Source organism: Macaca fascicularis, chromosome 2 (assembly GCF_037993035.2).
Source record: "Macaca fascicularis isolate 582-1 chromosome 2, T2T-MFA8v1.1".
Lineage (NCBI taxonomy): Eukaryota > Metazoa > Chordata > Mammalia > Primates > Cercopithecidae > Macaca > Macaca fascicularis.
In genome coordinates, this window is record NC_088376.1 from 147309318 (window position 1) to 147334016 (window position 24699).

Consider the following 24699-nt stretch of genomic DNA (forward strand, 5'->3'; position numbering starts at 1 on the left):
AGCTCGTTAGCAGCTCATACAGAGGAACACTGGCTTCATTCTCCTTTCTTTGGCCCTGATTTCCAATTTAAATTCCATTAACATTATGATCCATATGCTATTCCGTGTAAACAATTTAAAATCCTTTGAGGGAAGATATAGGGCATAAATAAATAAAGAAAACACTCTGTTCATCTCCTGTCTCTTTCCAGGTTTGAAAAACAAATATATAATTTGTCTCCATACAACCTCCCCCTGGGGACTGCACTGATTTGCTATCATCCTGAGCTCCAATCTGTCTCACATTTGTCCTAGGTATGTCCTTTGTGGAGTTGAAAAGCAAAGTTGCCCTCTCTGCCCAGGATAGCACTCTTGAGATTTGAAGATCAGGACTGTGTCTTCCCACCTCCCCACTGTGACTGCACTTTCAAGAATAAACCTGCCCATGACCTCGAGTGTCACTCCCTCCATCCTGGTATCCTTTCTCCAGGGGCCTCCAGTTCGTTGACATCCTCCTTGGAGGAGGAGTCCAGGTTGGAAAAGGATGTTTCCCATCTGGCCTCTTCAGTCCACAGAATAGAGCCACTGCACTGGTATTTCCATCTGTACCCACTTGCTGAGAATCCTATGCCCCACAGCTGCAGAGGAGGGAGGCTGGGCCTGGTAAGACTGACCCGCTCCTTGGAGCTCAGAATCCATGTCACATTTAGTGTGCCCTGGGTTGTTTATTTCATTGTGTAATTTAAAATACCTACTGTTATTTCTAATGATAAAACAGAAATTCATTGCAGAAAATAGAAGAAAGCACAAAGAAGTAAACAGAAAGCACCTATCACCCCACAACCCAAACATAGCAACTAATAACATTTAAGCATTTCCCTCCAGTCTTTTTTCTATGCCTAGGAATATACACATGCTTTAGTTTACTGCAGTTATGGCAATACTGAACATACAGTCCTATTTCCTTTTGTGTTTTGTTTGTTTGTTTGTTTGTTTGTTTGTTTTGAGATGGAGCCTCACTCTGTCATCCAGGCTGGAGTGCAGTGGCGTGATCTCAGCTCACTGTAACCTCTGTCTCCTAGGTTCAAGCAATTCTCTTGCCTCAGCCCCCTGCCTTTTGTTTTTCTTCAATTTAACATCTTATAAGCATTCCCCCAGGCTATTAATGATTCTTAGTGTGTGTGGTTTTAATGATTGTGTACTATTCCATCTTATAAGTGGAACTATCATTTCTTATGCATTCCGTGGTACAAGTGGACTCCTTGGGACAAGCCAGGCCTTCCAAAGGAAATCCCTTATAGGGCAGAGGGGCTCACTCACCTCCTCATTCTCTATCTTGAGGGTGGCCAGTCTGGACTGCAGCTGGTGATACCGCATGAGCAGTTCTGTCTGGACGGGCTGCTGAGCGCTGACCTGGCACACCTGCAGGAATAACAGCCACCATCTGTGGTTGCCCTGTGCCCTCCTCACCTGTGTGGAGCTAGGGCAGAGGAGTGGGGGTGCTACCATTAACATCCCAATCACAGTCCAGGAAACAGGCTCCGAAAGGTTGAGTGACCTACCCAAGGTCACAGAGCTCATAAGTGGCCATGGCAACCAATGCCAGATGAGAACCAGGGCCTTCCTACTCAGTCTGCCCTCTTGCCATTGCCAGGTGTGGCCTTTCAGTCATGATCTACATTTGGGAAGCAAGTGAAGGTTTACAAAGAGCCTTAACATAATCTTACTAAGCAAAATTAATTGGTTAATTTCAAGGCAAGAAGTTGTGGCAAGAAAGCAACCACCTAAGAGAAGCCAATGGGAAAAAACCTGAATGGGAAACAATCAGGGCACACTCCCATTGTGCCGCAGAACGATGCTGCAGCAGGGCAGCTGTGAGACAATGCACTCTCACAGCTCAGAGCTCTTCATCCCCCAGCACTTGACTGGGTGAGGGCTGGAGGAGGGGAAGCACCTGAGAAATGCTGTTCTCTCTCCGCCTTTTTTTTGTTTGTTTGAGACAGGATCTCACTCTGTCACCCAGGCTGGAATGCAGTGGCGCCATCGTGGCTCACTGCAACCTCCGCCTCCCAGGTTCAAGCGATTCTCCTGCCTCAGCCCCCCAAGTAGCTGGGACTACAGGCACCTGCCACCATGCCCATCTAATTTTTTTTTTTTTTTTTTTTTTTTTAACAGAGACAGGGTTTCACCATGTTGGCCAGGCTGGTCTTGAATTCCTGACTTCAAGTGATCCACCTGCCTCGGCCTCCCAAAGTGCTGAGATTACAGACGTGAGCCACCGCCCTCCACCTTTCATGTGGGACTCTAGTATCACCTGCGGGTTAGGCTGCTGGCAGGCATGTGCACCTCACCCCTTCCAGGATCACAGCTAGGATCACAAGGGACAGTAGGGCTCTCTGGACAGTATTAGTTATTTGCCACTGACTGGGCAACCCAAAGTTTATGGTCACCAGTGGTCACCACGAGGCCCGCATTTTCAGGTCCAGGTGATGGATCGAAAGAGTTGGAGCTGACGGCAGAGGGATGGGGCAGGCACAGCAGTGCAGCCCTGCAGAAGCAAGTGGGCAGAGCCATGCAGAGGGTCTAGCAAATGCCATCTTCTCAGATGCCTCCTTGCCCCTCCCCTCCTAGCAGGTGCCATGGACGGCCCAGCTGAGCCTCACTGGGACCCAGACGCTGGCTGGGTCAGGGACACTGTTGGAGTGGGTTCCCCCAATGCCCAGAGGGAGCAGTGACACAGATAAGCTCAGGCAACTATTTGCATAAGGGATTTTGTAAGCCTTGGGTAACTAGTAGGGCTGTGTTGGGGCCAGTCACAAGGGCCTTCTTCCCATTTGTTTTTCATTTGTTTGTTTGTTTGTTTGTTTTTTCAGATTGTAACAAGGATCTGAGCAGTACAAGCACTGAAGGAAACTCGATTGTCTGGCATATCAAAGGCTTGCAGTGTTGGAGGAAGGGAGTGCCCTGGTGGAATGCACCGGCCTGAATGGCTGTGGTGAGGCTACAGTGAGGCCCAGGCTTCCCAGGGACCTCACCTGGCCATCTGGGGGAAGAACATGAGCCTGTGTGCAGACTGGGGCTCCCTTGGAGTCTTCTAGACATAGCTGGGAGGGGTTGTAAAGGAAGCCAAGGTGCTGCAATTCTGCATGGGGGGCACTTGAGACAGTAACATTAGGGTATTAGTGGTAAACTCCTCGGCTGGGGAAGCCCATGAACCAGGAGCTTGACCCCAGGCCTCGGATAGAAACTTCCTGTATGTGCAACCTGGGCTGATGTTCTGGAGCACATGGGGGAACAGAGGGAGGCAGCCCCAAGCCCGGGCTCCAGGGAGAAGCCTACCTCATCCCCCATGTGGGGCTGGAACTCGAACTTGAGTGGAGGGCAGAAGACTTGATTGCACATGTCCATGACTGTGTGCTTGTCACTTCGGGAATCCAGGTTGTCCACTGCATTCTCGATGACATCCAGTCCCTCGTGGCGAGAAGTCTCCAGATTGTATTCAGCTGAGAGATAGGTCCGGAAGGTGCGGGCCAGGCTGGCATGAAAGCCCAAATCACAGCACTTGGGGAGAGGCAACAACAGAAGGTTACAGGTGAGAGCCAGGATGTGGAGGGGTGGTCGCCGGCCACCACAATGACTTACAATTACCTCCCTTTCCACAGCTGAATCTTCCATCCCAGAGGCCCCAAGGCACTTTGGAATCTTACTGCACAAACCACACCACGGCCCTCAGCGGGAGTTGCGGTTGAGATTTGCGCAATAGCAGAACTAGGCTCCCTATATTCACCATCTTTCTCTTTTTTCTTTTTTCTTTTTTTTTTTTTTTGAGATGGAGTCTCGCTCTGTCACCCAGGCTGGAGTGCAATGGCGTGATCTCGGCTCACTGCAACCTCCGCCTTGTGGGTTCAAGCAATTCTCCTGCCTCAGCCTCCCGAACAGCTGGGATTACAGGTACCCACCACCACTCCCAGCTAATTTTTGTATTTTTAAGAGACGGGGGTTTCACTGTGTTGGCCCGGTTGGTCTCGAACTCCGGACCTCATGATCCACCCGCCTTGGCCTCCCAAAGTTCACAAGCGTGAGCCACTGCTCCCGGCCCATCTTTCTCTTCTTTAGGGTGGTATGCATGCATCCCCTCTGCCTGGAATACTCTTCTTTCAGAATTCAGTTTAGAGGTCACTTCCTCCAGGAAGGCTTCCTTGATGTTCTCCCCACTCAGAGTTGGTCAGGTGTTCCTCCTCCAGGGGTCCACATTTCCCTCTACCTCCCTCACTGTGACCCCTGCCACTTAGTATCAAAATCATCTATCAACATGTCCTTGGTAAGGTGCGCTCCCCGAGGGCCAACCCACTGGCTCCTGCACCTCAAGTTCCAGACAACAGCACGTGCTCCATCAATATATGGTAAATGAATCAATAAAAGGGCTGAAAGGGCAAAAAGGAAAGTTGAAAAGTAGGAAAGAGGAAGGTCTGTCCTTGGGCCATTTGGGAGCTCCCTCTCCTTGCGATGCTGAGAATGGGTCTCCCTCTGGAGCCATGGGAAAAGCAGGAGCCCCCTGACTTCCCGACAGGATACACCAGGAAAAGAGCCCATCAACCAATACCGAGCCTTTACTAAGCATGGACAGGGCCAGCTCCCCCATCTGTGCAGGAAGGGGGACACGAGAGAAACAGTCCTGGCTCCTACTTAGATGACAAAGAAGCCCTCCCCAGCGCCTCCGCTCACAGTGTTCTTTCTCCCAGTCTGCTTGTCTCTGTGGTGTGTCCTGCACAGCTGGTACTTGGGAGTCAGTGTTCCATTCTCCATTTGCTTAAGCTGCCCGATTTCTCCCGAGATAACCTCCCCACACAAAGCTGATCTGCATAATTAAGTCTGCCTCATTCGCTACTTTGTTTCGCATGTATGTGTGTCTGGCTGAGTGGCCCTAGGGTCGCTAAACATATTACCAATAACATCTCCTTTACCACACTGGGAAATCCCCCAAGGCATGAACCGTGTATGGTTCACCCCTGAATCCCTCAAACCCAGCAAAGGACCTGGTGTCCAGGAAGGTACTTGGGAAGTTGGCACTGGATATACGACTGCCCAAGTCAACTGCACTGGGGCCACCAGAGGCCCATGTCCCACTCATGAAAATAGACACCATGAGGTAACACTCATTTTCCTGCTTCCAAACATTCACTGCCCCTCCCCTCCGGCAGGGCTCAAAAGACCCCTGGCTACCCCAGAATGTCAGCTAAAGACAAAGACCAGCCCCTCCTTCAGCCAGTGACGTGCGCCAGCCCAGATGTGGGCCCTGCTCAGTCCCAGACTCCCCAGGGAGCTCACATCGATCAGATCGGAGACGTCATGGATGTAGTATTTGCTTATAGCTGCGTTGGTGGCTGCCAGATTGAGTAAGTAGTCATTCCGGGCCTTTGTGCATTTCAGCTTGTTTTCAGAGTACTTGGCCTGCCTCTGGAAGAAGAAAAGAGTAGACGTAAAAAAAGCCATTTAAGAGGACGGGATTTGTGATTTTTTTTTTTTTTTTAAGAGACAGGGTGTTGCTGTGTCACCCAGGCTGGAGTGCAGTGGTGTGATCATAGCTCACTTGAGCCTTAACTCCTGGACTCAAACAATCCTCCCACCTCAGCCTCCTGAGTAGCTGGGACTATAGATGCATGTCATCACACCTGCCTAGTTTTTGTTTTTAAAGTTTTTTGGAGAGAGTGGGGTCTCACTACGTTGCCCAGGCTGGTCTGGAACTCCCGGCCTCAAGCCATCCTCTCACCTCAGCTTCCCAAGTGTTGGGATTACAGGCGTGAGCCATAATGCCCGGCCCAGTGATTTTTTTTTCTTTATAGTAACTTCCTGCCACCCAAGCCCTGCACAGACACACCTATGGAAGACCTCCAACTGCTAGATGAGTAAGGGTTGGACCTGGACTCAGGCAGCCCCTTTACATTGCACCTGCACAGCCGATGAGGACACTAGATAAGCAGCAGCCTCCGACTGTCCTTGCTAGGGTAGGGTGTAAATCAGATCCCTGGCCGGGAGCATTGGCCTGTAATCCCAACACTTTGGGAGGCCAAGGCAGGCATATCACCTGAGGTTAGGAGATCAAGACCAGCCTGGCCAACAGGGCAAAACCCTATCTCTACTAAAAATACAAAAATTAGCTGGGTGTGGTGGCCCGCAGCTGTAGTACCAGCTACTTGGGAGGCTGGGGTAGGAGAATCACTTGAACCCAGGAGGCAGAGGTTGCAGTATGTGGAGATTGCACCGCTGCACTCCAGGTCTAAGTGACAGAAGGAGACTCCGTCTCAATCAATCAATCAATAAATAAGACCCCTACCCAGCAACCTCCAGTGACGAACCAAACTGTTGCTTGCGCCTGAGAAGCCGTCCATGGCCTGGTCCCATCCACTCCTCAAGCTCCACCTTCCCCCATGCTCCCCCTCACTTGCTCAGCCTCCTTGATTCATCCTTTAAGACGGCAAGTTCATTCCTATCTCAAGGCCCTCAGACTCATGATTCCCTCAGCCTTGGCCTAAGGTTTTGAGGCCAGATTGGCCTTCAATAACAAGCTCATCTACCTCTCCCACTCCCTCTGCCCACCCCTGCCCGACTCTTTTCTTTATAAGCACTTCCACCACCTGAAATTGTTGTTTTTTGTTTTTTTTCCCTACCCTTTCATTTATTTGTTGATTGTCAGTGACCTCCCATTAGAAAATAAGTGGGGTTAGGGACTTGATCTACCTTGTTCATTGCTAGGTCTGGAGCACCCAGAACTGTCCCTGCACAGGGTAGGTATTCAGTCATTTTCAGTGACTGGAGGACAGGAGGGAGGAGGATGACTGGATGGGAGTGGTGGGGAGAGGCAGGGTGAGGTAGCCAGAGCAGCCCATCTCAGCTGGGACCCAAATGCCTCCCAGGGAGCTGCTCCTCTCTGGGCCAGCCTGGGAATGGAGCAGGAAAGAGTAAGCGGGCTGCAGAGCTGTCCCCTGCTCCTTGCAGACTGATGAGTCCCATTGCTGCGTAAAAGTCAGGTCTCTGTAAATAAATGGTTTTCCTCCTTCGCCTAGACATTCTTACACCTTCCTATTCCACAGTGAGTTCTCAACCTTTTAATTCTCTTCAGAGATCTCTAACTTTTCTCCAGGGTCGTGGCAGTTACATCCTACACCAGCCACGCACCCAACCCCCACAGAGAGTTTTGATATTCTTGGCCTATTTCCAGTGGCCCACTATGACCATGACCCTGAGACCATGTTTAGCCCTTCATAGACTCATAAAATGTTATACCTAGGAAGGATGTTAAAGGTATTTTCGTTAAACTCATCTATTTTATAGGTGAGGAAATAACTGGAGAGAAGTGGCTTGCCCAAGAGCCAAGTAGCTAATCGAACTAAAAATAAAACTCTGAACTAAAAATCAGCCTCCGGACTTCTAGTCAGCACTCACTCTACCTCTCTGTTTCTCCCTGTGTTGTAGTCCTATCATTCCCTGCTTGGTTATTTTATTTTATTTTTATTTATTTTTACTATATTCACAGAGTCAGACAACCATTATCATTATCTAACTTTAGAATATTTTCATCATCCCAGAAAGAAACCCTGCACCTATTCACAGTTACTCCCCATTTTCCTCTTTCTTAGCCCCTGGAAACCAATCATCTATTTTCTATTTCTATTGATTTGTCTATGCTGGACATTTCATAAATGTAATTGTACAATATGTGGCCTTTCGTGACTGACTTCTTTCATTTAGCACACTGTTTTCAAAGTTCATCCATGTTGCAGTGTGTGTCAGCACTTCATTCCTTTTCATGGCTGAATAATATTCCATCACATGGATATACCACATTTCATTTTATTCAACCATTCATCAGCAGATGAACATCTGAGTCATTTCCATCTTTTGGCTATTATGAATAATACTGCTATTCATGTACAAGTCTTTGAATGGACGTATGTTTTTATTTTTCTTGGGTGGATACCTAGGAATAAAATTGTTGAGTCACATGGTAACTTAGTCTATGTTTAACATTTAGATTGCTTTCCAAAGTGATAGAATCATTGTACATTCCCTCTAGTAGTGTGTGAAGATTCCAATTTCTCCACATTGTTACCAATACTTCCTATAGTCTGCCTTTTTTTTTTTTTTTCTTTTTTTGACAGAGTCTTGTTCTATCACCCAGGCTGGAGTAGAGTGGCGCAATCTTGGCTCACTGCAAGCTCTGCCTTCTGAGTTCACGCCATTCTCCTGCCTCAGCCTCCTGAGTAGCTGGGACTACAGGCACCCACCACCATGCCTGGGTAATTTTTTATATTTTTGGTAGAGACAGGGTTTCACCTTGTTAGCCAGGATGGTCTCAATCTCCTGACCTTGTGATCCGCCCACCTTGGCCTCCCAGAGTGCTGGGACTACAGGCATGAGCCACCACGCCCGGTCCTAGTCTGCCTTTTTAAGTCTAGCTATCCTTGTGGGTGTGAAGTGATACTTCATTGAGTTTGATTTGCATTTCCTTAATCACTAATGATAGAGATAATCTTTTTTTTTTTTTTTGAGACAAGGTCTCACTCTGTTGCCCAGGCTGGAGTGCAGTGATGTGATCATGGCTCACTGCCACCTCGACCTCCTCAGGTAATCCTCCTACCTCAGCCTCCCAAGTAGCTGGGACTACAGGCACATGACACCACACCTGCCTAATTTGTCTATTTTTTGTAGCGATGGGGTTCTGCCATATTGCCCAACCTGGTCTCGAACTCCTGAGCTCAAACAATCTGCCCACCTCGGCCTCCCAAAGTGTTAGGATTAGAGGAGTGAAGCACCATGCCTGGCCCAGACAGTATTTTCATGTACTTGTTGGCCACTCGTACATGTTTTTTTAAGAGCAACATCTATTCAAATTCTTTGCCTTTTTTTTTCCCACCATAGAGATGGAGTTTTGCCATTTTACCCAGGCTGGTCTCGAACTCCTGGGCTCAAACAATACTCCCGCCTTGGACTCCCAAAGTGCTGATATTACAGGCATGAGCCACCGTGGCCAGACCTACAGCACTGTTTTTAACTAAATCTGGATAGGGTTTCACGATTCTCAGTCCAGCGCTCTGGGCAATTGATCAGAATTGACATGAGAGATGAGACGAATTTGCCACTCCTGTCAGATTTCAAAACTGCAGCTCAGGCTGGGCGTGGTGGCTCACGCCTGTAATCCCAGCACTTTGGGAGGCCGAGGTGGGCGGATCACAAGGTCAGGAGATTGAGACCATGGTGAAACCCCGTCTCTACTAAAAATAGAAAAAATTAGCCGGGCGCAGGGGCGGGCGCCTGTAGTCCCAGCTACTCGGGAGGCTGAGGCAGGAGAATGGCGTGAACCCGGGAGGCAGAGCTTGCAGTGAGCCGAGATTGCGCCACTGCACTCCAGCCTGGGCGACAGAGCGAGACTCCGTCTCAAAAAAAAAAAAAAAAAACAAAACTGCAGCTCAGAGAGGTGTTATAAAAGTGGCATTTTCAAAACCCAGCCCATCTGACTCCGAAGCTAGAATTCCTTCCACCACACCCTACTAAAGGACTTTTCCAGAATCAATACACAAGGATTTTAACTCTCTCATCTTTGAGTTGGCAATGGAAATTTTGGAATGAGCCCTTCACCAGGTTTCCAGGCGCTGGTCCCTCTTGTTGAGACACATTCAGTAATCAGTTCCCACCTCACCCCCAGCCCTTACCCTTGGCCATTAAATTGGCCTTTGGAACAAGCCCCTGCTCCCACTAATGCCTGGTGATTCCAGGTCATCTGAGAAGGTGCTTGCTGGGTGTGAACCTCATCACAGTTCAGCTTACTTGTGAGTTGAGCACCTCGTCTGCCTGCTGACTTTAGCATTAAGCCAGGCCTAACCAGTGCTAGCAGGGGCACGTCCGGCCCTGCTTCCACTAGAACACCAATCTCCAAAAGATGAGATACTGGCTACATTGTCCCATCCCCCGTACCCACCACCACCCCACTGGGATATGGGGAAAAAGGGGAAGTCTAAGGCTGTCCGCCAAGAGCATGGCCCTCCCCTTTGTGCCCTGTCCCCAATTGCTCCCAGCCCAGGGCCCCCACTCGCCTTCTCCTTCATCTTCTCAATCTTCTTCACAGAGCTGCGGCGCTGGGGCCGGTCCTCGTGCCGGAGCAGGTTCATGCTGAGGTCTCCTGACTTATTGAACTGCTTCTCCTCCTGCTTCTCAGCCTCCTTCAGCTTGCTTTCTGCACTGATGCTCTCTGCATGGTACATGTGGTAGGTTTTCATGACCTGGGGGCGCACAAGTAGGGGAAATCAGCACCCAGCTATGACCCACCATGGCCTTCCCTGTTGCTCCTGGCTCCATACCAAGTTCTACGCTCTAGTTGGCCGCTGCCCTGGTCCCACAACACGCTCTGGACACCTGCTTTCCTTTACTTTTGCACAGACTCTCTGAGGACTGGATATCATCAACAACATCATTAAACCCTAACTAAGAGCCAGGCATGGGCTAGTAAAGAGGAAATTCAAAAATAATAAATAAATAAATAAATAAATAAGAAGGAAATTTAAAAGGGTAACCATAGCTCCAAGCATCTGGGCACTGTCAGAAGTGACAAGGCAAGCCCAGCCCTTGCTCAGCTATCCTCTCTAGCCCTGCCAGCAGTGACTGTGGCATCCCTCCCTCTCCTCCCAGTGCCGCAGGGATAGCCCCTCCTCACATACCCACGGGAATTGAATGGGGAACATCCTTCTTATACACAAATCATTTTCTCAGCTGTTTCCTGAAGTACAATGGGCTGCAAATGGCTCTGTACCCAAAATGAGTAACATTAAGTAACCCAATAGATATTCTATGCTCTCTGGAATAAATTCATCCTTGCCTATAAAAACAATTCCTCCTGTAATCCCAGCACTTTGGGAGGCCGAGGCGGGAGGATCACGAAGTCAGGAGATCAAGACCATCCTGGCTAACATGGTGAAACTCCGTCTCTACTAAACAAAATACAAAAAATTAGCCAGGCATGGTGGCGGGCGCCTGTAGTCCCGGCTATTTGGGAGGCTGAGGCAGGAGAATGGCGCGAACCAGGGAGGCGGAGCTTGCAATGAGCCGAGATCGTGCCACTGCACTCCAGCCTGGGTGACAGAGCGAGACTCCGTCTCAAAAAAAAAAAAAAAAAAAGGAAACAATTCCTATAAAGCAAATTGCACTTTGCTACTCTACTTCCATAATAGAAAATGAATATTGTTATTACAGGGGAAATTACTGAGCCAGAAGAAATTCTAGACATCATCTAACCCAACAACCTTTCAGTTTGACAAACAGGGAAACTGAGGCTCAGAAGTGCCAAGTATCACCAAGTATCAGTACAGAGACACCAAACTTTACATCCATGTATCCAGGATCACAAGCAAAATATAGAACTTCTGCTACACCAGAAAGATCCCTCATGCCCCTTTGCAGCCAATACCTGACCCCACTCCAGCCCCAATCATAGGTTTGCCTTCTGTCGTGTGTTCCAGAATCCAGTTCCATGGAATCATACAATATAAAGTCCTTTGGGTCAGCCCTCTTTTTACTCAGCATAATTTTTCTGAGATTCACTGATGATGCTGTACATATCAGAACTTCTTTTTTATGGCTAAGTATTCCATTGCATGGTTATGCCACAATCTGTTTACTTAGTCATATGTCCATAGCTACTCGAGGTGTTTACAGGTTTTAATTATTTTGGATAAAGCTGCTATGAATGCTTAGGTACATTTCTTTGTGTGGACATGTATTTTCATTTTTCTTAGGTAAATACCCAGGGGTGGGATGAAGGGTCATATGGTAAACACATATTTAACCATACTGGACATCCGGACTCTCACTTTTAATCCACCACTTTTTCTACCAGATCATCCTAGATTGTCTGTATCATTTTTTTATAAATAGAGATGGAGTTTTGCCATGTTGTCCAAGCTCATCTCGAACTCCTGGGCTCACGTGATCCTCCCGCCTCAGCCTCCCAAAGTGCTGGTATTACAGGTGTGAACCACCACACCCAGCCCTTAATGAATTTCTTTAATTCATTACCACTTTCTGAGCAGGCATCAATACTTTTAGTAGCTTGAACACTGACTGGGCTGCTCCATACCAATAGCATTTTTGCTGGTCCCCAACTAGAAATGTACTTTTCTTTTGCAATGCCAAGTGTATGATCATCTTTCTATGCTAAGAAACTTCTGAAATCCATGGCTCCTGGGCCTTGTTCATTCTCTCCTGTGGTTTGGATTACTATAACAGCTAATAGAATAAAGGCTTCCCCCTGGGAATGAAATGTGCTCCTATCTAACCAAGCCCTGTAAGTCCCTGTAAGTCGGAGAACTCAGAATGAATTCCTGGCCAACCCTAAAATCTTATTCCTTGTCATTTGAAGTGCTGTGAAGTGAGTTTATTAGAATGAGGAATTCTGTGCCTTTTTTTAAAGACAGAGTTTCACTCTTGTTGCCCAGGTTGGAGTACAGTGGCACGATCTCGGCTCACTGCAACCTCCACCTTCTGGGTTCAAGTGATTCTCCTGCCTCAGTCTCTCAAGTAGCTGAGATTACAGGCGCCCGCCACCACACCTGGCTAATTTTTATATTTTAGTAGAGATGAGGTTTCACCATGTTTGTCAGGCTGGTCTTGAGCTCCTGATCTCAGGTGATCCACCCGCCTCGGCCTCCCAAAGTGCTAGGATTACAGGTGTGAGCCACTGTACCCAGCCTCTGTGACTTTTATCATTAAATCACAGCACTGATTCATTGCTCAGAAAGTTCTCTTTGCCACAGCCCAGGAGTCAATGTGGCAACATCTACTGCAGATCATAGAAGGTAGGAATATGGACAAATGTCTGGGTTGAATCCTGATGCTCCCACTCGCCAGCTGTGTGGCTTTGGACAAGTCACACAACCTCTCTGACCTCTGCTTCCTCATATGTAAAACACGGATAATAATAGCACTTACTTCCTAGGCTGCTTGTGAGCACTAAATGAGTCAGTTTCTGTCAAGTGCTGAGAACAATACCTTCCACATAGTAAGAGCCATGGAGGTATCTATCAGGTGCTACCACCACCATCATCATCATCATTATCATCCCTGATTTGGGCTCAGGGTTTAAGAACCTTAAACATGCTCACTTGGAAATGCTTACAAGCTCTGGAGAACATTAACTAATGTAATATATATATATATTTTAAGCCATGTTTCTCCTTTCTTCCTTTATCCTAAAAATCTCCCAAACTTGTAAAACAATACCAAGATTTAAAATTCAGTCAACTTTTCTTCGTGGGTCTTGGTGGAAAGATTGCTTCTCTGCATTCCATCCATTTTTGTTCATTTGCAATCTCTCTAAGACTCCTAAAAACCCCCTTCTTGCTGATTTCATCCTCTCTGTATGCCAGTTCCACCAAGATCACATCCAAATAACTCAACGGACCAGAAAATGTGCCATATTGATGCGTTCTCGACATCTAGTGGCCAAAAGGGGTGACTGCAGACTTGCAGATAATCAAAGCAGGTGCCTATTTTGATGATCTTCATGCCTTGGTTTAAAGGACACTGGGGCCTGTCAGAGGTGGTGGCAGCAGGAAGAGCATCAGGATAAATAGCTAATGCATGTAGGTGATGGGCCGATAGGTGCAGCAAACCACCATGGCACACGTTTACCTGTGTAACAAACCTGCGTGTCCTGCACATGTATCCTGGAACTTAAAATAAAAATAAAATAAATGAGTCCATTGAGTAATTTGGATATGGTCTTGGTGGAACTGGCATACGGAGAGGATGAAATCAGCAGGAAGGGGGTTTCTAGGAGTTTTAGGGAGATTACAAATGAGCAAAAATGGATGGAATGCAAAGAAGAAATAAAATAATACAAAACAGGTGTGGCTAAAGGGTGGGAACACATGTCGCAGCTGTCTCCAGGACCCCACCTTCCCCCTTCGACATGTCCCTCCACATCCACAGACAACCCTGGTTTCTTTGCCTCACCACCATATTGCTGGTGTTTTTCATGTCTGGATCCCATCCCTGTCTGCGTTCAACGATTCCTGCTACATCTCCTTTTTCTATTTTGGCTTCTGAGTCTGCCTGCCTCACCACGAATCTGTCATCTGCGCTGGGTAGTTCAGGGGAAAAGACAGCCTTTCTATTTACAGCTAGATCTTCCTGTCCAATCACCATGCATCCATCCACTCACTCAAGGTCAGCAGCCCAGCTGGGTGTTCTCAATTCGCACATATCCTTTGCCTAGTTTTCTTTTTTTATTTTCTCTCCCTTTACATCATTTTCTACTCTTCTTGAGCCACAGAGTACTCTTCCTGCGCTCTGACAGGCCAAACTTCCCAGGATAGCCTCTAAACTTCATTCCAAAAATCCCATGCTTGGAGAAGATAACCCAAATACCCTGGGGCCAAACTCCCATGATCTACTTGATTCCTGATTCCAAGAATAACAGTGAACTCCACTGCCCAGGGTCACTTATGACAGACAGCTGCCACCAAAGAGTTCACCTGGAGGTTTCTCTGAAAGGATTCTATTTGTACCCAGAATCCTCTAGATGTTTTTATTTAATTACCTGATACATGGGCTTCAGCATGAATGGTCCTTAGCTCAATAGATGAGAACAGTTGGCTCAATATTGCCAGTCCAGGATGCATTAAATAATATTTAACCTTATCTATTACTTCAAAGTTTGCACACCTCTTTCTAGGAGCCCTTCTAGTGAAGGAGCATTTCAATGAGTCCTTTCCCCAAACCTGGGAGGCAGTGTGATGACAGTAACAACAATGATAGCAGCTAGCATCTATTGAGCACTTATTACATGCCAGGCCTTGCTTTATGCACTTTACCTATATTAACTCATTTATTTCTCACAAAACCCCTATGAGATAGGCATCCTATGATCCCTGCTTTATAGATGAGAAAACCATGGCCCAGAATAGGTCAGTAAGTTTCTCTAGGTGAAAAGCTGGTAAGTGGAGTCAGGGTTCAAAGCCAAGGTGGCTGACCCCACAGCCTGGGCCTACTGAACACACGCTTGTTTTGCTTCCCCTGTACCCCTTTCTCAACTGTAAAACAGGGGTGAAAGGCTCCTCCAGCCCACTGGAATTAGGGAGACTTGGTTTTGAGACTCGGCCTTCCCACTACTTGCTGGGTGGCTGTGGAGAGGCGTGTCCTTTCCGTGCCCACCTGGTGAAGATCAGAAGGGGGTAGATGGGGAAAGTGCTCTGTCAACTGCAAATTGTCAAGTGACCAACTGCCAGCAGCAGTGTGCCTGGGGCTGGGAAGGGGCAGAGGCAGATGCAGGAGCTCAGCTGAGGCCAAATCACCAAACTGGGGATGTCTGAAGGGCCCCTCAGAGGTACCCATCCGCCTGATGCCAGCTAATGGGTTCACTTTCCAGCCCTCCAGACCCTATTCAGGGAGTCTAGGGAAGGACCTCGTAGGGACGTGTCACTTAAGATCACTATTCTTGGACCCAGTTCAGTTGCATGTGTTCTCAGAATGTAAGGGCCAAAAGGTCCTCCATAACTCTTGGTGTCCTAGCCCCTCACTTAAGGAAATGGAGGCTCAGAAATAGCAAGAGTGAGCTGAGCGTGGTGGCTCACGCCTGTAATCCCAGCACTTTGGGAGGCCAAGACGGGTGGACCACAAGGTCAGGAGTTTGGGACCAGCCTGGCCAACATAGTGAAACCCCGTCTCTACTAAAAAAATACAAAAATTAGCTGGGCGTGGTGGTGGGTGCCTGTACTCCTAGCTACTCAGGAGGCTGAGGCAGGAGAATCGTTTGAACCCAGGAGGCAGAGGTTACAGTGAACCGAGATTGTGCCACTGCACCCCAGCCTGAGCGACACGGCGAGACTCTATCTCAAAAAGAAAACAAAGAAAAGAAAAGAAAAGAGCAAGAGTGCTGTCCAAAGTCACACAAAAAGCCAGGCAGAGCTGGGACCGCAGGCCGGGTCTGCTGCCCGCTAAGCATTGCCTCTTCTGGTAATCACACTGCTTTTTGCTTTGCACACATTGCCTTTTGCCTCTTCCCTGATCCTCAGATTCTGAAAACAGCAAAGTTTTATCTGCACCATCTTTCAGCCCCTCATTTAGATGCAAAAGAAGGCAAACAGAATCTGGAAGTTAACAGCATCCATAAAGGGACACCTGGGGCAGGATAAGGATCAGTTGTTAGAAAACAGCTTCTCAATGTTGCAGTCCCTGTGTGCTTCTTCCACCCTGCAGACAGGGCTGTCCCTGGGCACAGTGGCTCTCTGCTTCCAGCATTTGTGTATGGGTGAAACCCTAGGCTAGTGCATGACCAAGACCTCCTTGAAGGAAAAGAGAAGCAAAGTCCTGAGGCCAGGATCTTGTTCATGATAGTATTCTCTGTACCAGAGCAGAGCCTGTTACCCAGCAAGTATCAATATATATTTGCATGAATGAATGACTCTGGCTGGACTGGCTGGATCAACAGATCAAAAGATCAATGGATCAATGAATATGGCTGAATGGATGGGTAGATGGATGGATGGACAGATGAACAGATGGGTGGGTGGGTGAATAAATGCAGGGATGGGTAGATAGAAGGGAGAGTGGATGAAAGGGAGAAAGGAAGAGAAGAAGGCAGGGAGGGAGGGTAAAATGAGGGAGGTACAGTTCTATTGCCTTTGTTCTGCTGAGCATAATTGGAAGTATGGAGATAGCTGTACTGTCAATCACTAAATATTTATTGAGCAGTTCATTATGTGCCAGGTACTATGCTAGGCAAAACTACAGTGTGTAAGACATGCAGGTCGCCACCCTCATAGGATCCACACTGTAGTAGAGATACAGGCAATTGTACAAGTGATGATCACATGGTGTGATAAGTGCAATGATGAAGGGAGTCCTAGGCACTATAGGAAGGTTTCCTGGAGGAAGTGACATCTAAACTGAACACTGCAGGAAGAGTAGCTGTTAGATGGGTGAGCAGGGCTTGGGGTGGGGGTGGAGTGTCCCAGGCAAAGGGAGCAGAGTGAGCATTAGCCCAGGGGAGCAGGAGGCAAACAGGACTGAGGAGCAGCTGATAGCTGGAGGAACACCAGGTATGTCTCAGCACCAGCCAATGGAACCACTTCCTCATCCTCCCCCAGGGACTCCCCCTCAGTGGACATCTGTTGTTTTTCTCTGCCCAGATTCATCCAGTCTTCCTTCTTTGGGAACAGCTCCCCTAATTTTATTTTGAGGAAATCCCCCAAATTCCCCTCCAGTATTCTCAGTACATGTGGTTCATGGGAAGCTGACATCACCCTGCAATCCTGGGGTGGCCATGAGACCCTGGCCTGGCCAATCCATAAACTTATGTTCATCTGACAATAGGAAGCTCAGCTAGGCCATTAGATGCTACCCTGGGGCTTTGCTGGAAACACTGGGAAGGGAGTGTTCTCTTTCCACTGGAGGATGGGGAGAGGCTAATGGGAGGAGAATTTGTAGTACTAGGGACCACCTTTGTCACCACATGGGAGAAGCCTGCCAGATCACGAAGTCCATGTAGAGGAAAACAAACCAGAAATGGGAGACTGATTCCCAAAGGTGGATAAATGGATGGATGGATGGATGGATGGATGGATGGATGGATGGATGGATGATGGATGATGGCTGGAGGATGGATGGATGGATGGATGGATGGATGGATGGATGGATGGATAGATAGATGGATGGATGGATGGATTGGAAAGAGTAGGGAAGGAAGGTAGGAAGAGAGGGAAGGAGGGAAAGGGGTAAAATGGGGGAGGCATAGTTCTACTGCCTTTGATCTAGTGAGTATATTGGTGGGGAGAACAGCTACACCTTCAATTATTAAATATTTATTTATGTGTCAGGTACTATACCAAATGCACTACAGTCAAAATACAGTATAGAAGACAGATGGGGTCTCTGGTCTCACAGAGTACATGCTGTATTGGTGAGACAGACAAATCAGTGTGTGAGCCCCTGGATCCAGCTAGACTTGTGCGACATGTTCATGTGATTCAATAGAATGTCATTTTTATCTAAGCCAGTTTGCACTGGATTCCAGTCCCTTGCCACTAAATGAATCCTAAAAGGCAGACTTCTTTCCCTTTGAGCCTTCCCAACTACCCATATCAGTCCTGATCCCAACCGGCCAGGCTCAGTGCAGTGACTCAGGAGCAGTGCTGACTGGGCGGAGGCTCCCTCCCACATCCCAGGTGCTGCTTCTCACCACTCTAACTGCTGCTCCTTCTGCCCCTCTCTGCACCCAGGAACTGTCGACTGTTGATCAGATACCATCTCTTCTCTGGCGCCTTCCTGATGCTCAGGAGATTTCATCACCCCCTCTTCCAAGTTCCCTCACACTGTCGTATCCCCACTAAGACACCCATCATAGTGTACAGCCACATCTCATGGTCTGGATATGCTGATGATCAATACATGTATTCTTAGTGAACGGGTGTCTGGGCAGGACAGCAGAAAGAGAGAGGAAGGTTACCTAGAGGGAAACCTCTTCCGTTCTGCTTAGGACCAGTTCCATCCCTGGATGACACTGTGCACACACCCTGGCTGGCAGGCTGTGACAGCCCCGAAGAGCTGCCTTGCCCTGAGTCTGAGCCAGGACCCTGGTCTCCCTTCCAGGGCACAGTGGCATGAAGATCAAAGCCTGGCAGGAGCCTCAGTATTCCTCAAACTCCACACCTTCATTCCACAGACAGCGTAAACCGAATGCCAGAGCCCCACTATCTGGCACTGGGTCAGTGTTTCCACTTGTGATAGCAAGGTAACTTTCGGTGTCTTGGGAAGGAAACACTGCCAAACTGGACACTAGTAACATAGCAACCGAGGTGATATGGGGATGGAGGAAGAGTCAGGAGATACACTTCTCTCTGTGTACCTTCTGGCACTATTTACTTTTATTAACCCCTTTCAGCTCTCTGAGAATCCTTCTGATTACATCAGGAGGAAAAACCAGTCGGTGCCCACACATCTTCAGAGCTTCTCGCCTGCCACTCCGGCAGGCACAAGCTTGAATGCACAACACTGCTTGATTTTCACTTAACTAACAGAACGCTTCTATTTATACCAAACTGTGTTTCATCTGCTAATGTGAAGTATCATTTCCTTCCACAATAAATGCCGGTTCGTAGTTTATTTTTTAACTTTAAATTTTAATTTTTTTAAGATGGGGTCTCACTCTGTCCCCCAGACTGGAGTGCAGTAGCGCAATCACAGCTCACTGCAGCCTTCACCTCCCAGGCTCAGGTAATCCTCCCACCTCAGCCTCCCAGGTAGCTGGGACTATAGGTACCCGCTAACATGCCTCACTAATTTTTTGGGTGCGTGCACAGTGTCATCCAGGGATGGAACTGGTCCTAAGCAGAACGGAAGAGGTCATAATGCCACCTACCTCAAAGGGTTATGATGAGGATGAAATGGATCAGTACATGCAAAGCATTTAGACCAGCCCCTGGCCTTCAATAAGCACTGTACATGATTGGAGGCTCTAGTTATTCATGAGATGAAACAATCTCCAAAATATACCTACAAAAGCAAAGCAAGATGCAGAATAATAAGTACAGTTGTCACCACTTGCATAAAACAGGAATGTGTGGGATATGCCCAAATGTGTGTGCTGATTGATGGATAAAGGATCTCTGGAAGAAGACATGGCTAAACTAGACACTAGTAACCTAGTAACTGAGGTTATATGGAGATGCAGGAAGAGTCAGGAGACATGCTTCTTCCTGTGTACCTTCTTTTATTGTTTAATTACTATCTTATTTATTTTTTAAACAAGAGTATGTATCTTCTACTTCTAAATTTAAATATTAAACAATTTTTTAAAAAAGGAAAGTCGTCCAGTTCAAGTATGCAGCCAGCATCACAGACAGCAGGCCTGGAGGATGGGAAATGAAGGAGGAGGTGGTTTCACGTTTTCCAGCAAAACATTCTTAGGGCTCTGGCTAGCCCAGTGGAGATGGGGAATGGAGAAGAAAGATTCCGAACTATGTAGGAAAAATATTTATGCCTCATTTTTTCATAAAAGACACAATGACTCAGGACTTAGGTTTGCTAGGCACTGGGCTATACTCTATGCCAATCACTCTCCCCAGAATAATCCAGACAAATGAACTGGCAGCAACCCCATGTTCCAGGGAGGGACTGGGCTCAGAGGGTTTGTGTGGCAGGGCCTTCAAGTCAGGCCCAGCTGACTCTAACACCTGTGCTCTTCCAGCACACAGGGCTGCTTTCCACTAATTACCTAACACTGAGGAAGCTTAAAAAGGGAGGGGAGGTCAACTTAAAGAAATATATTCAGTAAATGACAGAGGGCCCATGATAGGATGAAGCTGTGGGGCTGTACCTGAATGTCATCCTAGAAAGACAAGCAGTGAGCCCAGGGTGGAGCTGGGACCAGAACTTGGGCTCCTGGGCGTCCAGTCTGAGCTCTCTCTACCACCCCCATGTCTCAGGGCAGTCATGAGGAGGGAGACACCTTTGCCAAAACTTGCCTGTTGGCCCAGAGTTGATGTCATATTCCTGAGCCCACACAAAATCAATCGAGGCTTGAACAAGTAAAAGGTAAAGTGATTCATGGCTCCAGTTAGGGTCTACCTGTGACCAGCTGCCGCTAGGTACGAATGGACACTCCTCAGGCCCTCCCCACATGGCAAAGAACAAAGTCACTGGGCCTCTCCTGCAGCCCTGGACTTGGAAGGCCGGCCCACAGCTTGCAGCAGAGCTGCTGAACACACAGGAAGAGATAGGTGGGGGGATGCTGGATGTTCACCAGTTACTGACACACATGTATTTCATAATCTAGAGATATACTGAAAATCTGAACACATTTTTAGCCAAATAGTGAAAACACAGTGGAGTTTATAGTTTGTGAGTTGTTTTGTTTTGATTTGCCTCTTCTAGAAGGATTGCCATACTGGTCCACATTCTTCACCTCTGCCCTTTTTCTCTCCCAGGTCAATACATGAACGAAAGCTATATTGTGTCAGGCTGATGGGAGTTCGAGAGAAAAGAAGTGGAGTGGGATACATGTGTGTGCATGCTTGCATGTATGTGTATGTACATGCATGCATGTGAATGTGCATATGCGCTACTGTGTGGTCCATGCCAAACTGCACGTGCATGTATGCAAATGTGTATGTGTGCACATGTGTGCACAAACACTCATGCTAGCATGCTTTAGAAAGGAGGGAGCCTCAAGGTGCTAAGGACTGAGCAGATAAGGACTCGGTGATAAGGACTAGGCTTATTGAGTGAATGAATGAATGAATGAACAAAATACCCAGACTTGTAGTCTCCTCTGCATCCTTCCTAGCCCCAGAGAGAGATAAGCCTTTTCTCTAAAGCAAGTGATGGGTGGCCTTTAGCATTTATCTCCACCATCATTACACCTGTAGGACCCCCTGAACAGACCACCACCACCTCCCTTACAGAACTTCAAGAAGAAAAAAAGCGGAGCTTACTGGAAAATCCTTTCTCTGCATTATTTGTTCCTCAGTGACTGTGGTAATGACCCTGGGGCTGAGGGAGGAGGGGGACTGTAGACTTGTATTACCAGACATGGTAACTAGAAAGTGCTCAAAAGAAATCCCTAGCAATGAAGCATGAATTTGGGACACATAGTGCCGCCAGCAGCTGGGTGGCTGGAGTGAACTGTTTGCAAAGAGGACTGTGATCATTACTGGCATGGCTGCAGGCATGGCCCTTCGCATTGTGACTCTGCAAGGGGAGGGGGGCTTGCTTTTCTAACCCAGAACTCTGGGCTTGGCTGTGTAACTTGCTTTGGCCAATGGGATATTAGCAAATATGACACAAGTAGAAGCTTGAAAAGTGCTTGCACATTGGGGTTTGCTCACTTTGGACTCTTTTTCTTTTTTTAATTGACCAGAAAACTGCAACCACATGAGTGGCCCCAATTGAACCCTGCCCAAATTGCTGACCCACAGAATTATGAGCACAGAAAATGGTGGTTGTTCTAAGTCACTGAGTTTTGAGGTAGTTTGTTATGCAGCAACTGATAACTGATACAAAGGCTTTAAGTAAGTCACTTCCCTATGCCTCCATTTCTTTATCTGTAAAAATGTAAGAGTGTTAATTAAATAATATATATACAATACCTAATACAGAGTGAGATGCATCATAAGCACTCATGAAGTGGTTACAGATGTTAGGATCATCCCTGTTTGGCAACAAAGAGAAGGAAAGTCAACGAGGTTAATTGACTTGGCCGAGTTGGTAAGTGGTACAGCAGGAATTCAAACCCAGGTCTGTCTGTGATCAGTGTGCACTGCTGTGATCCTACGATGCCTTCCCTGTTGAGAACTCCCTCTCTCTTCCTCTCATTCCCTCTGCTTCTTTAATTCCTACCCATCCAAAGGCACCAAGCTCAAAGCTCACCCTGGAACACAGTAGCCCACTTTTCTGAATCTTTTTTCTTCTTGTTCTCCCTCCCTTCCTCCCTCCTCTTCTCAATCCATCTCTCACACATGTGCATCTCCCTCAACTAATACACACCCATCTCCTCCTATGTGTGTGCATGGCTGGCCAGGGGCTCTGGGCACACTGTGGGGAACAAGGTCCAGCCCCACAGAGCTCATGGGCAAGTTACACAGCCAAGCCCAGAGGTACCTCCCCTGTGAGCCCATGTGTCCAGCACATACTAGGCTCTGACTTGTGTTGTATCAACAGTTCACACACTACTCTTTTTTAAAATTATTATTATTATACTTTAATTTCTAGGGTACATGTGCATAACGTGCAGGTTTGTTACATAGGTATACATGTGCCATGTTGGTTTACTACACCCATCAACTCATCATTTACATTAGGTATTTCTCCTAATGCTATCCTTCTCCCAGTCCCCCACCCCGACAGGCCCCGGTGGATCACACACTACTCTTATCTCTCTGCCCAGATTCCAAACTCCTTAGGAGTAAGACCAGTTTCTTTCATGTTTTTCATCCCTCCCTCCTCCCTCCTTTGCTTCCACGAGCACACTGGAAGCACCAAGGATGTACAAGACTCTGACAGAGGCAGACTCTGAAATGTTCACGATCCCCCACTGTGCCCTACTGCAGCTCTGGGCCCACAGCATGTGGACCCAAATGCGTGAATTTAACTGAGTTTCTGAGTAACTACTGAAGACTCTGTGTGTAGTCAACAAATGATCTTCACGGGGGGTGTGCTGGCACCATGAGGATCCCACTCTTCCACGTGCAGCCAAAGGAGAATGCTGGGGACCCTTCCTCCTCCACTAGCTCCTGGTGACCCTCACCAGGCTGCTGTGGAAATGGCAAGGCATGGCTCATCCTGCTGGTGCCTCAGCCATCCTGCCTGGCCTGTGTCTCCAATACCAGCGGCATTTCCGTCCAGCCATCCTGCCCTGCAGCCAGCACAGGGAGGTGTGCATGGAGCACCTGCTGGATTCAGGCCACTGTGCTGGGCACTGGGACCTCGAAGGACACAGAGAGATGACACTGTCCTCCTGATCTCTGACCACCACCTGGCCTTGTCCAGTCTACAAACCACAGAAAGATGACCAGTCCCGTTTGTCACAGGTGAAACCGACAAGTGAAGGGACTTGCTCAAGGCCACACAGTTGGGTTCAAATGGAGCCTTTGGGCCTTTCAAGCAGTGTTTCTCAGCCAAGACCTGACTCCCGGGGAGTTCACACTCCAACATGTTGGAAGACGGGATATAGACAATAAAGATACAAGAGATTTTGGTACATCTGCCATAGGAACTTGAAGCCGAGAGGTAACAACATTCTGAAGGTGGTGGGGTTTGGTCTGAGTTTGAAAAATGAGCGTGACACTAACAGGTAGGTATAGACAGCAGGGACTGCAGAGGAAAAGCAGCAGAGGGGGAAGGTATTTGGTGTAAATAGAGGGCACCAAGAAGAGGAGCCCTGCTGGAGGTCACAGCAAAAGTTAGAGACCTAGGTGGGGATGACTGGGGGGTCCCAGGACACTGGGGCTAAGTTGTTTTGACATTGTGGAGGAAAGTGACCCAAAGTGGAGCCTGAGGAACATAAAAAGGACTTAGACTGGGGAGCACCTGGTCTAGCCAAATTCGCTGCAGAATTCTAAGCAGGACAATCCCATTCAGTTACCAGGCTTGCATTATTTATCACCACCCTTCCCCCCACCGTGAGTATGTACAACAGCCTACTTCACAGCCATCAAGGAGGAGCCAATGATGGTGATGATGATGATAGTGATGCTCAGAACTTCTGATACAGAATGCTCTTCTTTTCTCTTTGTTCTGAGCATGCATCGCATATAGGATCTCCTTTAATTCTCACAAGGATGTGCACTAAGCAGGTACTAGTATTTCTACTTAACATCTGGATTTGAACCCAGATCTCCGGCTTCAGAATCTGTGCCTTAACCCAACAGGCTGTTCTGCCCCCCAGTGACCAGCTGATGCAAAGCCATATGTATTCTCAAGCAGCAATTCTTCCTTTACCCTAAGAATGACCCAAGTAAAAACTATCTACAGCTCAAGTTTTGCTCCTTAATTTGGAATCACAGAATTAAAAGTTTCAACTTTTACCTAAGAACTCTCACCCCTGTTTTACTGATTGGGAGACTGAGACCCAGGAAAAATAATGCCTTGCCTAGAGTTCCGTAGCATGCTGGGATCTGAGGCAGGCTTTCTGACCTGAGGTCCAGGCCCTCCCACAAAGGCTCTCAGTGCCTC

At 47.7% G+C, this 24699-nt stretch overlaps 1 protein-coding gene across 9 annotated transcripts in view; it reads right to left on the reverse strand.

Annotated features, from left to right (window-relative positions):
• The window catches only part of SRGAP3 (SLIT-ROBO Rho GTPase activating protein 3), a 268987-nt gene that overhangs the window by 70147 nt on the left and 174141 nt on the right, over positions 1–24699 (reverse strand). For 8 of the 9 annotated variants that reach the window (XR_012431385.1, XR_012431386.1, XM_074032805.1 and 5 more), the window contains exons 5-8: positions 10071–10256; positions 5308–5436; positions 3319–3540; positions 1300–1401 (exon numbers count right to left, since the gene is read on the reverse strand). Coding sequence is in view for 6 of the 9 variants with exons in the window: in XM_074032805.1 (XP_073888906.1) it covers positions 1300–1401; positions 3319–3540; positions 5308–5436; positions 10071–10256 (639 nt within the window). In the remaining 3 variants the exon portion in view is untranslated. Of the gene's footprint in view, positions 1–1299; positions 1402–3318; positions 3541–5307; positions 5437–10070; positions 10257–24699 lie in introns of those variants that run through there. The other variant, XM_074032806.1, reaches the window with a different exon arrangement.